The sequence below is a fragment of the Penicillium angulare genome (genome assembly GCF_028827245.1).
Source record: "Penicillium angulare strain IBT 27051 chromosome Unknown utg000004l_segment0_segment0, whole genome shotgun sequence".
NCBI lineage: Eukaryota > Fungi > Ascomycota > Eurotiomycetes > Eurotiales > Aspergillaceae > Penicillium > Penicillium angulare.
This window is the reverse complement of record NW_026623163.1, coordinates 3,055,984-3,073,142: the sequence shown is the minus strand read 5'-3', so window position 1 is coordinate 3,073,142 and position 17,159 is coordinate 3,055,984. Positions and strand designations below refer to the sequence as shown.

General features: G+C 45.3%; 9 protein-coding genes across 9 annotated transcripts; 4 read left to right on the top strand and 5 right to left on the bottom strand.

Moving 5' to 3' along the window:
• Positions 1-23: 23 nt before the first annotated feature.
• N7478_005098 (flavin monoamine oxidase family protein) lies at positions 24-1,617 on the bottom strand (the record flags this gene model as incomplete). The annotated part of the gene is made up of 2 exons (XM_056921312.1): positions 24-1,351; positions 1,419-1,617. 2 exons carry the CDS (start codon positions 1,615-1,617, stop codon positions 24-26), a joined length of 1,527 nt encoding a protein of 508 aa, XP_056779349.1.
• A 719-nt stretch (positions 1,618-2,336) lies between these two features.
• On the top strand, positions 2,337-4,452 carry N7478_005097 (copper amine oxidase; the record flags this gene model as incomplete). Its single annotated transcript, XM_056921311.1, has 3 exons — positions 2,337-2,743; positions 2,799-4,225; positions 4,286-4,452. 3 exons carry the CDS (start codon positions 2,337-2,339, stop codon positions 4,450-4,452), a joined length of 2,001 nt encoding a protein of 666 aa, XP_056779348.1.
• Positions 4,453-4,884: 432 nt separating this feature from the next.
• Positions 4,885-5,877, bottom strand: N7478_005096 (alpha/beta hydrolase; the record flags this gene model as incomplete). The annotated part of the gene is made up of 1 exon (XM_056921310.1): positions 4,885-5,877. The coding sequence occupies one exon, from the start codon at positions 5,875-5,877 to the stop codon at positions 4,885-4,887; it is 993 nt and encodes a 330-aa protein (XP_056779347.1).
• A 719-nt stretch (positions 5,878-6,596) lies between these two features.
• N7478_005095 (Endoribonuclease L-PSP/chorismate mutase-like protein) lies at positions 6,597-7,013 on the bottom strand (the record flags this gene model as incomplete). Its single annotated transcript, XM_056921309.1, has 1 exon — positions 6,597-7,013. The coding sequence occupies one exon, from the start codon at positions 7,011-7,013 to the stop codon at positions 6,597-6,599; it is 417 nt and encodes a 138-aa protein (XP_056779346.1).
• A 618-nt stretch (positions 7,014-7,631) lies between these two features.
• On the bottom strand, positions 7,632-8,716 carry N7478_005094 (uncharacterized protein; the record flags this gene model as incomplete). Its single annotated transcript, XM_056921308.1, has 2 exons — positions 7,632-8,403; positions 8,463-8,716. 2 exons carry the CDS (start codon positions 8,714-8,716, stop codon positions 7,632-7,634), a joined length of 1,026 nt encoding a protein of 341 aa, XP_056779345.1.
• A 1,344-nt stretch (positions 8,717-10,060) lies between these two features.
• Positions 10,061-11,344, top strand: N7478_005093 (uncharacterized protein; the record flags this gene model as incomplete). Its single annotated transcript, XM_056921307.1, has 5 exons — positions 10,061-10,285; positions 10,343-10,465; positions 10,523-10,632; positions 10,679-10,800; positions 10,860-11,344. The coding sequence occupies 5 exons, from the start codon at positions 10,061-10,063 to the stop codon at positions 11,342-11,344; spliced, it is 1,065 nt and encodes a 354-aa protein (XP_056779344.1).
• Positions 11,345-12,596: 1,252 nt separating this feature from the next.
• Positions 12,597-12,958, top strand: N7478_005092 (uncharacterized protein; the record flags this gene model as incomplete). The annotated part of the gene is made up of 2 exons (XM_056921306.1): positions 12,597-12,645; positions 12,753-12,958. 2 exons carry the CDS (start codon positions 12,597-12,599, stop codon positions 12,956-12,958), a joined length of 255 nt encoding a protein of 84 aa, XP_056779343.1.
• Positions 12,959-13,141: 183 nt separating this feature from the next.
• On the top strand, positions 13,142-13,895 carry N7478_005091 (uncharacterized protein; the record flags this gene model as incomplete). Its single annotated transcript, XM_056921305.1, has 2 exons — positions 13,142-13,466; positions 13,534-13,895. 2 exons carry the CDS (start codon positions 13,142-13,144, stop codon positions 13,893-13,895), a joined length of 687 nt encoding a protein of 228 aa, XP_056779342.1.
• Positions 13,896-15,018: 1,123 nt separating this feature from the next.
• Positions 15,019-16,678, bottom strand: N7478_005090 (MFS transporter; the record flags this gene model as incomplete). The annotated part of the gene is made up of 4 exons (XM_056921304.1): positions 15,019-15,465; positions 15,528-15,887; positions 15,958-16,359; positions 16,493-16,678. The coding sequence occupies 4 exons, from the start codon at positions 16,676-16,678 to the stop codon at positions 15,019-15,021; spliced, it is 1,395 nt and encodes a 464-aa protein (XP_056779341.1).
• Positions 16,679-17,159: the final 481 nt, after the last annotated feature.

Below are 17,159 nucleotides of genomic sequence, written 5' to 3'. Positions count from 1 at the left end.
AAAGCCTAACTACTGTAAATAAATCACAGACTAGACTCACGAACAGGATCATTGGGCGGGTTAGCACCAAGAATGCCAATCTCGTTCATGACGGTGTCAGCTGCAAGAGCACCTTGCTCCATAGCACCCTCAATAAAAGCTCGCCAACCGGATGCCCAATCGGCATTAGCCATAAGAACATTTCCATGACGTTTCTGCAGCTCGGCTAGATACTTGGTAAGGTAACCAGTACGATACCAAGCAGGACCAGCCTGAGCATATGGATCAGAGAGCCAGTCATGGAAAAGAACTTTCTTAATTTTCATTGGATGAAAGCGCTGCAGAGCAGTTTCGATACGCTCAGGCTCTTTGGTGGGATCAAGCTTGCCTCGGTTATCACCAGCAAACGAAGTGATACGAGTAGACTTATTACCAGCACAGAAGCCATCCCCATAGACGTAAAGAAGATCACCGGGCCAAGTACAGCCGCGGAGGCCACGCAGATCTCCCTCAACCTCGGCATGGACTTTCGTAAGGTGATTGAGGTGGCCAATACGCATGGCTTCTTGACGAAGTGGCGAGAGAGGAGGGTCAAAGTGGATAGTGTGGAGAACGGAAAGGGGGATGGTGTTGATGACCCGACGAGCACGGAAGGTTTGATCAGTGGTGGTACCGAGGGATACAACGCCATGTCGATCAATGATAGACTTAATGGGAGTTCTGAAGGAGTACTGTAGGCCAAGACGGACAGCATCGTCGAAGATGCGACGGGCAAGCGCGGACTGTCCCTCACGGATCTTGTAGAGTGTCCAAACTTCCTCAAAGGTTTCGGGGGTAAAGCCTTGAAGAGCCTGGGCCCGAAGCATCTCTAGATATCCAACATCTTCAACAGTACCAGCACACATATGTGGCACCAAAGATTCCAGAAGAGCAAGCTCATCGGCGGAGAGTTGGTCCTTGATTTGATTGATTCGGTCGCGGCAGGACATTTGGTCAACAGCCTGAACTTGCTCAAAAGAAACCCGCGAGTTGCCAAGGGTGGAGTACGGCAAAGGACAAATTATACGGCCATCGAGACCGTCGTAGTTCATGAAGAGCTTCCAAGCTCGCTGTGTCATCGCACCGGCATCTTCCAGAGACAGCTTTCGCGAGCCGGAGCCGGTATCTAGAGTGAAATAAGAACAACCCCCGCCATCGGTACGCGTCATTTGAACCGCATCTTTAAGATCATAGCGCTGCATTTCAGCAAAGAGGCGACCATGTACGTGCGAAACCCAGGTTCCGCCCATTTCGTATGTGGTACCATCGACCTCTGCAGACCAAGTGCGACCACCGACACGGTCACGAGCCTCGAGCAGGAGAGTCTTTTTACCTGTTCAAATTTAGTGATTTTATTTCATTCATTTTATTTCTGCAGTTCATGGTAAAAAGATACTTACCGGCTTTGACAAGGTCACGGGCGGCAATCAGACCAGTGTAACCAGCACCGATAACAATGGCATCCCAGACTTTTCTAGTATCGGCGTCGCGAATCTTGTTTTCGGGTTGAATGACACCGTAAGTGCGAAGACCTTGTACCAACCCATCATGCTTAGTGTATATGTACCCATCGTGAGAAAGCTTGGCCTGGTAAGACATGATGGATGTGAAGGGTCAAGGCAAAAGAATAGCTTTGAAATTTTACAGCGGGAAAAAATATAGAGGATTGAAATTGTTCAAATCAAACTTGAAGCAAGCATGATGATATAAAGGGACGCGACATTGATTAAAAATGAGTCGAGGGTATGCCAGTTTGAAAAGGAGCGCGCAGGTCACAGTTGATTGGATTTCCTCATTGCGATATGTTACCAGCTACCTAGAAACCCTTTTCACGAGATTCCCATGCATGTTATTGCTCTTCGCTATCGAAGTACGTCATGCTGATGGTGGTTGGAAACATTACCCGATATGGTATACCAGCAAGCAAACCTTCTTATGGAACTGGCTAGTACAAGGTTCAAATGTGGATAATATTCTTTATCCCCCTCGCAATCAATCTGTATTTTACGATATCATATGATCCAACATCCACATTGACTTTGAGGCTCCTACAAATTCCATTCTGATTAGCACCTTTCCTCTTATGTATAATCTTGCGCTGTGGAGAGATTCCAAAATCGATTGCCACAGTTGGCATTACTTCCATATGCGGTACCTGGAGAAATGGCCGATGATGATACATTTGACACTTGAGCATTTAAACTAGAATTTAGAAATCTATATAAGTCTCTGAGATCGAGTCCCTGTGGCATCATGATTGATATTCGAAATTCTGTTTTCTTTGAGATACTTTCTGTCCTCTTATAGAAATATTCGCGATGTACCTCCCCGCCTCCGCACCCGACCCTCACCCTCTCGACCCATTGCACGTGGGGGAAATCAAAGTCGCATCCGCGACTATTCTTCGCCATCTTGGAATCACAACTAAGGAGGTTCGATTCAAGGTGATCGACTTGTACGAACCTTCCAAGGATGAGACTCTGAAATATATTCATCACGACGGAGCAGTACCCGACCGCCGGTGCCGGGCTTACTTTCACCAATTGAAGAGTCCCATTCTCACAATTGCTATTGTCAACATCACAAGAGGAGTTGTCGAGCGCACATATGATGCCCCTGAATCACAAGGCCCCGTCGATTGGGTCGAATATGATCTTGTTCATAAAGCCTGCTTGTCACACCCGAAGGTTCTCGAGGAAGTGGCCAAGCTGCAGCTTCCCGCTGGGTGAGCAACACTCCCCCCAAAGGCATTTGAGCAAGTTCACTAATCTACGTCCTAGCTCCCGCATCGAGAATGATCCCTGGAGCTTTGGTACCGACAACCACAATGAGCGCCGCCGTCTCTTCCAATGCTACATGTATCTTGCGCTCAACGATGACCCCCAGGCCAACCACTATTCCATTCCCCTCCCTCTCGCCCCCATCTTCGATGGACACACCCTTGAATTGATCGAGATACAGCGCCTGCCTACAGGAGAAAACAACGAACTCGATGAGGAAACTCAACCATGGAGCCCCACCAGCGCTGTCGAATACAGTGCTGACCTCATGGGCCCTGGTGCTTTCCGCAAGGATCTAAAGCCTCTTCAGGTCCTACAACCACAGGGACCTTCTTTTACAATTGAAGGGCGCCATATTCAATGGCAAAAGTGGTCTTTCCAACTTGGCTGGAATATGCGTGAAGGGCCGGTGCTTCACGATGTTCGTTATGACGGTCGCTCTCTATTCTACCGTGTCTCTATGAGTGAGATGACAGTCCCCTACGGTGATCCTCGCTCGCCATACCACCGCAAGCAAGCCTTCGATCTTGGCGACTCTGGTTTCGGTCTCACCTCCAACTCCCTGACCCTGGGTTGCGATTGCCTCGGTCATATCGCCTACTTCAACGGAATCCGAGTCACAAGCAGTGGAGAGCCTGTAATTATGCCAAATGTGGTCTGTATGCATGAGGTTGATGACGGCATTGGTTGGAAACACACCAACTTCCGCAACGGGAAATCCTCCGTTGTTCGCGACCGTCAGCTTGTGGTTCAATGCACGGCCACTGTCGCCAACTACGAATATATTCTTGCCTTTGTGCTCGATCAAGCTGCCAACTTGCATGTTGATGTTCGGGCGACAGGAATCGTGTCTACAATGCCGATCAAAAAGGGCTTACACGTTCCATGGGGTACCACTGTAGCACCTGGTGTTCTTGCTGTCAATCATCAGCACCTTTTCTGTCTTCGAGTCAATCCTGCGCTAGACGGACGTAATAATACTGTCGTTTATGACGATTGCATTCCTGTGAGAAACAACCCGAAGCTTGATCCTTTCGGATGTGCTTTCCAGGTCCATCAGACGCCAATCCAACAGCCTGGCGGCTACGATCTTGACTTGACCAAGAACCGCACATTCAAGATGGTGAACGAGTCTAAGATAAACTCTATTGCCAACAAGCCTATCGGATACAAATTACATCCTGTTCCTAGCCAAATGTTGATGATGGGGCCCAAAACCTTTAACCTAAAGCGCGGTGTTTTTAGCACCCACCCCATCTGGGTCACCAAGTACCAAGATCATGAGCTATGGGCTTCGGGTGAGTTCACCAACCAGAGTCGGGAGGATACCGGTTTGGCCTATTGGGCCAATCGTACCGAGAATGTTAAGAACGAAGACGTCGTTCTCTGGCACAGCTTTGGTGTTACCCACGTCACGCGAACTGAGGGTATGTTTCATCAATAAACTAGATATACATTTGGCTTTTGCTAATCCAAAGTTCTGTTAGACTTCCCCGTTATGCCTACTGAAAAGATGATGGTGTCCCTGAAACCTGTCAACTTTTTCGATATTAACCCCTCCAACGACGTGCCACGGTCCAGCCAGAATGACAATAAATCTTCCCTGCATCAGAACGATCCCTCATGTTGCTCTACCCGCCCAGCTCATATTTGAATCGTTGAGATTTGGCTTGAATGCCAAGATGCGGTTTATGTGTCGATCAAGATTGTGTCATTATCTCATGTCTCGATTTGTTTCAAGCTCTGTTCTTACTTACATTTTTTAAACGAGACTAGAAATCCTTCTATTCATATTATACGCGTTTTAATCCTTTCATTCCCCTTTGTGTGTATGCATATAAAAAATGTCAAGCGCCCGAGATTATTGCGTAACATAGTATCTTTATTATATCATCGGCAAGTCAAATACCCCTCTAGTAGTATGAATCACTCCAAAAGACCTCCTAGCGAGGTTACGGAAGAGGTAATACGGAAGCCAACTGGTGAATCTTAGGAGTGAAATGCAGGTCTGCTATCTTTGCTTTTACGAGCTTGGAGAATAAAAGTATTTTTGCGGTAGCCTTTGCCGCTTATGACATGGAACCTCCTATTTTCTAGAACGGAGGAATTCTATCAACCACTTCGTACGCGCAGCACAAGCCTGGCGACCAAGTTCACACTTATAGAACAGATCAAAACCATGACACCCACCACCCCACACATGCAGATGTGCCTGAACTCCACACTCCCATAGCTTGGTAGCATATGCAATATCTTCATCACGAAATGGCTCCCCAGATCCAGCATCAATATATGCAAGAGGAAGGCCCGACAGGTCCGTAGCACGGGCCGGGGCGACGTAAGGACTAACCCCCTCTTTACCAGCTTGGGATCCAAGGATGCAAGACCACGCATACCGATCCCAAGTTGTATAAAACCCACGTCCATTTTCAAATTGCAAACACGACATGGTGTTACAGCGATCATCCAGCATCGGACACATCAGGAGCTGAGCGTAAACTGTAGGACCATTGCGATCCCTCGACATCAACATTGTCCCTGCAGCGATACCAGCACCAGCTGATACTCCAGCAATCATAAACTGCGTGGGGTTGATTCTGAATAGGTCCAGGCGCCGAGAAAGCCATTCTAAGGATGCGTAGCAGCCCTCGACAACGTCAATACCAGGGTAGTCAGGTGAGAGGTGGTAATTAACGCTGATAACCACTGCGTCGAGGGTTTTTACAGCCTCGGTAAGGCTATTTAGACCCGTAAATACACTGCCCATAACTCTGCCTCCGCCATGGAAGAAGAGTATTCCTGGTCTGGTTTGTTCCGCATCGATAGGAACTCGACGCGATAAAATTATCGCGGTAAGTGCTGTATCTGGCGTGTTTATCTCAATGTTTTGTACTGTGAGATCGGGATCATTGAGAAATTCGTGACTGCAATCCTCTTCTTCATAGCGAAGTTGTTTGAGTTCCTCGAAGCTGCTCGGTAGTGGACGATGTTGTGTATCTTCTACTTGAGTGATCTCTGGGTCGTAGGGGGGTAAAGGTAGACCCATGGACCTACTCAGCCCATTTGTTTCTCGTGTCATTGTGATTTCGATCATATTGAAGGATGGTAGGAAGCTCGCAGGAATAAATGGGATCGGAGTGGATAAATTCAACATTGTACTATTTTACTAGTATATGCCGGGCCTCTTTCTATATAAGTAGACCACGTACTAGTCATATGTTAGACGTATTGAAAGTTCCATTGCTGGGAAGAATTCCTCTTTCGATCCTGGGCCCACCCGATGACGATTAGTTCAGCAAATTGATAGATTATAGTAGATATTCAAACCTTTTGGTTTGAAGTGAGCCCAAATGAACTGTCATAAATTCAAAAATGGTGTTTGGATTTAACCCAAATTTTTTCTTTGTAAGGATAGACTTGACTCAAAATTCTCATATTTGTTATGATGATGGTTGTGGGTTTGCTACCTATCCCTGTCGGGCTTCACTCTTTTAGTCTGATTTTCTTGATATATTGAATAAATTCAGGAAATTAAACCATGCGCAAAGATTTTCTTCATTCGTAAATTGATTAATCCATCGTGGGTAAACTTCCAATTTTCTTGCTTCAGGAGTTATATCACATAGTCCGGTGTCAAGGCATCAATCGAACATTACACATTGGAGGGAGAGCGTCTTCAAGTTATAGTACAATAAATACACAAATAAGATATTTCTTTTCTTTGAGATGAAAATGGCACATTTGAAACTTCCCCAAAAGTTCATTATGAAAGAAGACGCCCCCTTATCAAGAAAAAAGCTAGTCATCGATGACAGCCTCAGCAGCAATCTCAATTCTCATAGCTGGGATTGCAAGCATAGCAACGCCAACAGTCACCCAAGGTATCTTATGATCAGGCATTCGAGATCTCCAAGCTTGCATGACGATAGACTCGTAGCGCATATCAGTGAGAAAGCAAGTGAACCTGTGTGCTTGTGAAAGTCCTCCAGCAACACCGGCGGATTTCAATGCCGCCTCCACGCAGTTGAAGCACGCATCAGCTTCCTCTTCCAGAGAATTGGTAACGAGCTCTCCTCGTTCGAGATCAAAGCCAGGCTGGCCACCTGTTACAACAAGACTCCCGCGCAAAGGGACTTTGGCAACGTTTGACGTTCCGCCAGCCTCGAATAGTTCTCCTAAGGGGCCAGGAGCCTGGAAGTATCTGACAACTGACATGGTGACCTTGAATATCAGGAAATGTGGAAGGTGATTGAAAGGTATGACTTGATAATGTTTGAGATGGTTATTAAAAGAAAAGAAGTAGCAAAGTTAACTTTGTTTGCTGGCGATGATACTCCGGCGGTTGAGATAGGCGATGTTCTCTCACCACTTTACTTATTATTTCGTCAAAGTCAAACGAAAGTCTACAGATTTCAGGCTGCATTTCCATGCATGAGGTCTGTGCACCACCCTATTTTGTACCTGCGATTGGTCCCTGTTCGCTGGGACCAGTAGGTTTCAATGGGGTTGGCAATTTGACTATATTAGGCAGTGTTGGACGACCTTCCTGAAATGGAATAGAATTGCCGATCCCCCTCGAGTACCCGCAGCTCCATTAATACGGGATTCGGTACCGATGTCTATGGCACGGAAGATACGGAAACTTTTGGAGAAAAAAAGAAAAAAGAGAAACCCAAGATATTTGTGACAATACACATCCAACATCTGAGTTTACCCATGAGATAGGATCGGCCTAAACGTGTTGCTCGAAAGCGATCTTGTGAATTTGCTTCTCTCTATGAGTGTAGACTTGCAACTCTGTGGAAGTAAGACATTATAACTTGAACCAACCCATTATTTTTCGGTATGTGCCCAAGCATCTCGTAGGGTGAAAAAATCGGCTAAAAAGCTGAGACCACCAGAACTCTCCTCCACAATCGGAATCGTCTTCCCAGAGCTCCAATATAGACATAGTACTCCCCAGATCGAAGTTGACCATAACCGTTTCTCCCATTGTAGGCTGTCTGCGTCGTCATCGTCATCCTCCGGTTTTGTATTGTCCTCACTAGCAAGAATTTCATTCTGAGCAGAATTTCCATTATAACAGGCCTCTTTGGTCAACTTCACTAGCTCAAGTACAAAATGAAGACACAATGCTCGTGCACTCCAGATATAGAATTTTGGTATATTCTTCTTTGGTCCAACAATCCGTTGTGACAGAACACGATTAGACGCGAGATGACCGATATTTTCCAGAAAATGGTAAGCTGTGATGGTAAAAACTTGCATGATATCGATACTGAGAATAACACGATCCTTCACTGGGGGTCGAAAGATTTCGGGTATATTTGCCCAAATAGAAAAAATTCCCAATGATCTCAGTGTAAAGCGAGCATCACTAAAGAGTGAAGAGAGCTTGAGAAGAGCTTGAGATTTTTGTACAAAGCTTTGTGTAGGGCGACTGGCGATCATTTGTAGGTCGCGGCCTTTTCGATGGCACAGGAGGTATGTAACAGTTTGGCGGAGCCTAACCCAGTATCGAGATAGGATAAAGTAGTGTAAGGCATGTGCGAGATATTCTACGCTGGCTAGCACGGAGTCCTGTCCGACCGAAGTTTGCAGTAATCTATAGAACCAAGTTATGAGCTTTAGTATGTGGTAACTCCATTCCAATGGCGTACTTACGCTCGAATTCGTTGAAGATTTCGATTGAGTCCCGTTGTGATCGCCGAAGATTTACTTGCAAAGGAAAAATTCCGGTCGCTTAGATGGTCGACATCTCCGGGGCTGGGCCGTTCATCTTCACTTGCTGAACCACTGGTCTGCAGACTGATGGGGAATATGTGGGTGAGGTCCTCCCTGTCATTATGATTTTCTTCTGCATCAGACTTCTCAATGCCAGGTGCCGCGAATGCATTTGTCTCTTCTACCGTTGGCATAGTCTCACCATGTGAAGAAGTTGGGTGGAATCCGATCAACCGGAGTTGGGGAAGATGATCAAGACAGTTGGGATCTGGACTTTATTCTTTGCCCTTTCAATTTTGTATTCACAGAAAAGCTTGAAATCTTTTTTCTCGGGGCAGATGGCATTCAAAAGAAATGAGAGAAGGTAATTAACTCTGGTTAATTCGATATACTGCACAATCCCCTAAGCTATATGTGTATTAGTGGCGGAAAGTTCACCTTATGTGGTTACACTAACCCAAAGCGGTGATACTGCATGCTGATACAAAAGTGCCAGGGTCGGGGAAGATGCAAGGTGATTTTAGGAAGGCGAAGAATGGGACGTTGGGAAAACGATCTTGATCAAATTAGAAGCCCCCATTATTATTCCAAGGTATTTTTGAGCCTCAGGAGTTCCCATTGAAAGTGGTTGAGTTTTTCTATTCACTATCTCATAGGCTATCTAGATTCTGGCCATGCTTTATATGCGTTTCACTGCCAAGGCCATTCATGTCTTTTGCCTAGCATGCAAGGGTCTGCATAAAGCAATGATTTCGACTATGCGTTCGCCAGGATCAGAAGGTTGACACCCTTCATGGATATGCATTGCGAATCTTGGAACAAAATGGGTTAGTACCTGGACCTAGCATTACTTCGACTCGCTGGCACTGTGCATGCCACTTACTACGGTCCAAAGCATATAAAATATTCCAAGAATGTCTTCCTCCTCTAAGGGGTTTGAATATTCCACAAGTTCGTCTCAATATCTCTTAATCCCTTAAACAGCTATTGCGTCTACAGGTATGCCAATAATTTACTGAATGGAGATATAGTTATTTACGGCTTCTTTATCAGGGAGTCTCCCAGTGTAGTAATATTCCCAATCCGCTCGCTCTTTTCAACCCGAGGAGAATTAGTAGAGATAATCATCGCACTTCTATCTAAAAGGTTTGGAAGCAACTTTGACAATCTCAAAATTCCGGACTTTAAAACGATAAAAACAAGTACGTCATGATCAATGGTGGTTTCATGTTGGGTTCATTTCTACATTCGGGATAGTTAATTTACGGAAACTGCTTGCTTTATACTTTATGCCTTATCGGCTCCAATTCTACGTTGCGGGGTACTGTGGAACGCTCCCTTCCCCGGAAGTGGTACCGGATCTCTTTTTGGCCAATCGACATAAATGAGAACTTGATAGCATTCCAAGCAGCCACTTCATGTTTCAAAAATGCCGAATTATAAATTTGAGACTTATTCCGCGTTCAAATAATCTTTCGCATCAGGAATAACTCGTTTATATTGCTTGTTGACAACACCTCCCTTTTTTATGACCGAAGATGACTCAGTCTTCCGCAAAAGCCACAAAGCAAGACGTGATGCCCCCCGACAGATCCAGTATAGGACCAGGTATCGTGGAGCATGTATGCACACTTAACAAAGAGGATGAAGACGACGCTATCCTTCGGGCAAATGGCCATGAAGCTGCTATGCCCCGCCAGTTCAATTGGATATCCGCTCTTGGCCTTGGGTTTTCCATCACCAATTCTTGGATTGGGTATTTGGTAAGTTTACAGCACCCGGAAGATGAAAGGGAAATATTATTCTGATATTTGTTGTAGAGCTGTTTCGGGCAAGGATTAAGATACGGCGGTCCGCAGACGTGTGTTTTCAGCCTACTAGTCGCGTTTTTCGCCCAATTATTCGTAGCTGTTGGACTGGCGGAGCTAGCCTCGGCATATCCGGTGAGAGATTGAGAATTAGGGAGATAAAATCCAGAACTATTACTGACAAATGAATAGTCCAGTGGGGGACAGTATCATTTTTGCTATATCCTTAGCCCTGCAAAGGCAAGAAACTACAGTGCTTATGTTGTCGGCTGGATATCAATGCTTGCTTGGTGGATTGTGACGTATGACAAATGACTCTTATATTTAATATCGCTAATCTATTGTCAGATGCTCTGGTGTGTCGCTTGCGGCGCAGGTCCTCAACGGAATCGTCCTATTCTGCTACCCAGATTATGCAGGAAATCAGTGGCAGACATATTGCATCTACGTGGCTGTCTCTTTCGTGACCAGTAAGTGGATCAAATGTCCTCCCTAAATCTTCGAATTTTGACAAGGGCATTTTATTTAGTGATTCCGGTTTTTTTCTCAACAAAGATGTATGCTTTATCGCAGGCATCTCTATATCTATCACTTGCTGGGTATTTGATATTGTTTATTATCGCTCTTGTTATGCACAAGAGTCGAATGCCGACCTCCTTCTTGACACAGCCTGGACTGGGAAACAGCGGCTGGAATGATGGTACAGCATGGTTGCTTAGTATCAGCAACGCAATGTACGCCTATGGTGGGATTGACGGAGGTATGTTCCCTTTTGAAGAAACCCTACTTTTATTGAAGGATACTACTAGTAACACAACTCTCCGCGAAGTTATACATATCTCTGAGGAGATGCCAAGACCCGGAAAGAATATTCCTCGGGTTATTATGTTGACGATGTCCATTGGACTATTCACTGCCTTTTCACTTCTTACCGTTCTCATGCTCTTTCAAATCGACATGGATGCAGTGCGTTCGGCCGCACTTCCCAGCCTTGAACTAATCTATCAAGTGTGAGTTGCTATCCAAGACACGACGGAAGAAATATAGAAGTTGACAGCTGGCGTATCTTATGTTCACAGAACTGGTAGTCGCAGTGTAACGCTTGGTTATTTTATTCTGCTTTTCGTGATATACACTTGTAAGTGGCCATATGAACCACATACGAGACCGCAAGCTAATCAATAAATAACACAGGCTGTCTACCTTCCCAATGGCTAACGGCCGGAAGAATTGCATGGGCGTTTGCCCGAGATGTAAGTCGGATATTCTCATGCCCTTGCAGTTATTTTAAGTTAGATACTGACCATCTGATTTAGAACGGAGTACCGTTTTCGAGCTTCTTCTCTCATATCCATCCTGAACTACAATTCCCACTCCACGCGACAATAGCCGCATTTGTGTTTACTTGCATTTACGGACTGCTCTACCTCGCATCAACCACAGCGTTCAATTCCATCATTACATCGGCTGTTCTTTTCCTCAATATCTCCTATTCGGTACCTCAATGTGTTCTTTTGGTTCGCGGTCGAAATATTCTGCCCGCTCGACCTCTCGATCTTGGCTGGTTCGGGTTGTTCTGCAATGTTTTTTCAGCCTCATGGATTGTTATTCTGGGAGTTTTGATTTGCATGCCCCCCAATCTTCCTGTCTCCCTGACTTCCATGAATTATACCCCTGTTATTTTGGTGGGAATATTCGTTATCATTAACATTATTTGGATTTTCTCTGGTAGAGCCTCGTTTGAAGGCCCACACATTGACTGGGAAATGATGAATCAAGGTGGCCAAGAGCAAGCAATCACATCATCGCTTTAGGTGATTTTGCGCTATCTAGGAATGAGTCAGATTTGTGTTTACATTTATTAGTTGTGTTATGAAATCGGACTCAACGCTTAGACATGATGATATCTGATCTATTTAATTGATTTGGGCATTTGAAGGTGCTCTGAGAGCTATCTATATTCTAAATGACATTGCTACCGAGAAGATCACTCGAGTTTAGTACATCAGTCGGAAAATGCTTCAAGAATTCGGGCCGATGTAAAACGGTCCCAATCTCAGGAAAGCAACCTATCAAAATCAACATCTATGGATGGGCACTGATTGTAAAAATCAAGCTTCATTACAGGTTCCAAATCCATGCCAATCTAAGTCTTGCTTCGTTAAGAGCCGAAACAAAAAATCCCCTAGTCTCTTGAATGACTTATTCGCCTAATCTCCGCCATCAATGCTCTAAAGTGGGGCATATTTTCACTATCCCAATCAAAATGCGCGTTGGCTATCGTCGTATGCACGGCTCGCCAATAAAATCCCTTGGTATGTGCGGTTCCGTATACCAGATTAGGCAGGTCTCAGCGCATTCCATCCCTGGTCCGTCCACTGGTAAGGCATTCACATCATATTCAGTGAGTTCATCTTCACAGAGCCTCCCGAGAATCCAGAAATGCTGTCACTTCTTGATAAAACCTTGGAGATGTTCCTACCCCGCATTCTGCCGAAGTTTCTCCACATTTGCAGCCGCTGTAACCCCGACCAGCTCCACGTCGCTCAGCGATCTTCTCTAGTGTTTTCTCAAACGCAAGTCTTACACATCACGCGCCAGCTCGGGACAGTCCATACCAGCATATAGAATCCGTACAGTGATAGCGGTACACAATGCCGAGAGGCGGTTGGTTAAACACACTCGCCCCGTCTCAACATCGGCTAACGTTTCATGACAGATCCGGCATGTCTAACGTGTCGTGAAAAATGCCGGCGCTGTGACCGCGGAAAGCCCACCTGCGGGCGATGTGCAACTAAAGGGCTAGGTTGCATGTATCCTAACAAGTTTAGGTTTCAGAGTGTCTCGGCCCCCGTCAAGCAAAATAATCGCAATCATGAATCAACACACTTTAATCATGTCATTAACTTTGAACCAGAGGCCGCCAAGGATACCCATTACTGGGAAGGATTCGATGAGAGCTCCTGGGAAGGGTTCAGTCCTCATATGGATGAGCAAGATCCTGTGCCTAGGGAAAGAGGAACTCAAAATGGGTCCTCATCTACCAATAGCAGCCCCGTGTCTGGCCAACAAAACGATGTCCTCGAACTAAACGAGCTGCTCATGTTGGAGCGAACGCAGAGAATTTTAACATACTGTATGTCATAACATACAGCGCTGTCCTTGTTGTCCCAATTGTTACTAAACCCGCATTGAACATCTAGATGACAATGTGATATGCCCGCATCAAATCATGCTGTCTGGGACAGAAACAAATAATCCATATCGATCATATATTCTACCATTGGCGTATGAACAACTTGGCCTACTTTATGCCTTGCTTGGGCTTTCAGCCTGTCATATGGCCCTGACGAACGGAGAGGGGGAACTCCTAGAGGTGGCTGATGAATATCGCCTTAAGTGTATCGGCTCGTTAATACAGACGATTCAGAAGATCATATCATCACAGTCCCATGAAGATGAGAGAGATGGGCTATTTGCTACAATTCAGCTTCTTCTTCTACACGATGTTGGTCTCTTTGCGTTTACCTTGGATTTCTTCCCTACCCTGAGTCAGCGCTCTTGACTAAAAGCGGTCTTGCTAATTCTCGATCCAGATATGTGAGTCAGGCATTTCAACGCATGGTGCCCATATCACTGGTGCCATGTCCATCTGCGATCAGTTACAACTATCCGAAACTTTAACGTCCAAAGATGAACGAGCCATATTTTTCCTGGGAAATCTAGCATGGTGACTACTGTGATTCCTCCCATCGAAACATTGAAGCTCATTTGTCGGTTTAGGCTTGATGTTATACGATCACTTTCTGACCCAAAACGAATTTCCTTTTCCTCGGATTTACGCCGAACGATCATTTCTCTCAGTACGCCAAAGTTTGAACAGGTGAATGGATGCCCGAGAGACTTGTTTCTCATGGTCGGCGATGCTTTAGAATATACCAAACTTCACGGCACTGGGGAACTTGATGATCTAAAATATAAAAAGCTCGTGATGGATGTGCATTTGCGCATCAATTCATGGCACCTTACAGATTGGAATTTCCCAGATGAAGAGCCTAAGTGGGATGCGGTTGGGGAAAGCTTTCGACATTCATTATTACTATACACATCCAGGATCCTGTCACCGGAGCAGCCAGCCGATGCATCGTTTATTCAGAAATCAGTGGCAGGTGTTCTGGACGCAGTATCGGAGATTCCATACTCATTGGTAGAATTGGTCATCATGCCTCTATTCATTGCTGGTACTGACACTCTATCCCTGCACTCGCGCCATTATATCTTGTTGATACTTGATAATATCAAGTCCATTGCGGGTTTCAGTAACGATCTACCGAAAAGTTTACTACAACAAGTTTGGGAGGCCCGAGGAAATCAGCCAAGGCGCGATCGTAGAAATATTTTATGGACCTCTTTTGTAAGTCTACCCAAATATTTGTTTCAACATTGTTTAACTTTCTGTAGACAGATACCACGGCAAATGGTGTCCAGAATGACTACCTTATTATATAGCTTGAACCGATAGTTTCGTCCTGAGAGTTCAGGAAATGAAAAGAAGAATATTTGACGTAAATAACTTATTGGAGGTAGTAGGGGCTTAGTAAATAGAAGCTGTCATTATATTCACCATATTCGAGACGCTGTATCTGTTAGTGTATCATATATTTTCTGCCTCAATGACCATATGGACTTTATTTCTCATGTCCAGTCTCGATGTCTGCGACTCCACCTATTCTCGGCAAGATGGATGACGCATTGGTTTCTGGATTTTTTATCCGACTATCGGTCTCGGAATGTTCGCGTTGCGGCCTAGGGATCCGTGGTATGCCTTGCCAAAGCAAGATAAGGGCGCCGGAAAGAGCTAGGACGAAAGGTAAAAGGACTTCCACGCCCTTTGCTTGAGCAATAGCACCTACAGCAAATGGTAAGACAGCCGCTCCGCCTCCGCCAAATGCAGCCATGAAGGCAATAGAAGTGACATGAAGCCTGGTTGGCAGAAGCTTGGTGGCGACGACAACGACGGCTGGAAACATCGGCCCCAGAAAGAATCCCTGCAATGAAACGGCTACGGCCCCGGCATAAAAATCAGGGACAAGATAAATGATCAGACAGAAAATGATCTCCAGCAAAAGGTAAATCTTTGTGATGCAATTTTATTAGTAAATCAACGTTACGTGATTTGATCTTCGGTCGCACATACCGTGATTGAAAGCTGTTCACCAATCAAAGGCGACACAAAGCCAAGAACAACTCTGCCAAATGTAATACCCAGCCAAAAGCCTGTCGATGTCATACTACTAGAAAATGACTCGCCATGCCTGATCTCTCTCATGAAAGTCACTATCCAGCCACTCAAAGCAACCTCTAATCCCATATATCCCAGGAGAAAAACTGCGCCGATCCATGTAATTCTGGCAGAGGGTTTCTTGAAGAGTACTTCTCGCAACCCAGGAATTTTCTCATTAACGTTTTCCAGCTCATCCGGAGTGCCCGACTTCTGTCCTCTTGCTTCCCAGAATGCAAACATACACCAATATACCTCGATCGCTGCACCGCCAACCTGATTGAACCGATATAGTCAATACATGATTATGCAATTTGAAAGTTTGTCACCCCGCCCTGGTACTAACCATTATATAGTAAAAATAGTTCCAAGGAAGGCCGGAATCAGCGATCATAAACGACGCAATCAAAGGGCTCAGAACCGCACCGATGCCATAGAATCCATGAAGTACGCCCAGGATCTGACTTGAATTCTTCATGTCACCTATCCAAGCATTCCAAGCGGAGTCTGCTAGACCATTTCCTAGACCAGCAAATATAAAAGACACGACTAGCACAGGGTATGGCGGTTGAACGCAATTGATGATATATGCAATGAGGTGACAGCCTGGAGAAATTATCGCCATTCCACGCTGGCCGAACTTTACTAGTAACCGATTGGCAAATACCGCAGCGAGGGCATAGCCAGCCAATGGCGAGAGAAATACAAGCGACACGACCAGATAGGTCAGGTTGTAATGCGATTCGATCTGAAATATTAGTTGGTGAAGATTATAGATTTTGGAAGGAAGAAGAGCATACATAAGGGAGAAGTGGCTGTGACAGTTATGATAACATGTCAGCAGGGGATCTATTCGCATCGATTATCTGAGATTAACGTACTCCGTAGGCGGAATCATTTGCTCCCATCATGACAAAGCTCCAAAACGTGGCGAATACTTTGATTATGTTGGACTTTGGGTAGTTCCAGGTCTCCAAAGCAGGCCTTGGAGAGACACTCGAGGCAGTATATGATTGATTCTCAGAGTGATGACCAATCTCATTTTGGCCAGCCCCATATTGAGACATATCAAGAGGTTAAATTGATTTTGTGAGAAGAGGGGAATGATATCGCCGCACCAAGGTTGACTGCGCAGTACTTAAACGGAGGCTTTTGTACCGATGAACAGTTCCTTGTGCGGAAAGAATGTTGCAGTAATCTGTTTTCCTATAGCTACTGGTTATACCAGGAGATGCGCCCGCAAAATCTTCGATGATTCCACAATGAAAAACACAAAATAGCCAGAAATAAAACTCAAGTCATCTCACCCATGACCCAGCTTTCAAATACCCCACATTAACACCCGATCAAAATTTCCATTCCCTGCTGAACTATCAGGTTGCTGGGCATTGCGGAGTAAGCTTCTCTCCTGGGAGTTGAAGCGGAGACTTTGCTGCCAACATTTCCTGAAGTAGTTGGGCTTATGTATAGCGGCAATTGACAGCCACGAAGGGAAATTATAATTCATAAGTAGGCATCAAACAACACCACTACTAATCGTTACGATTT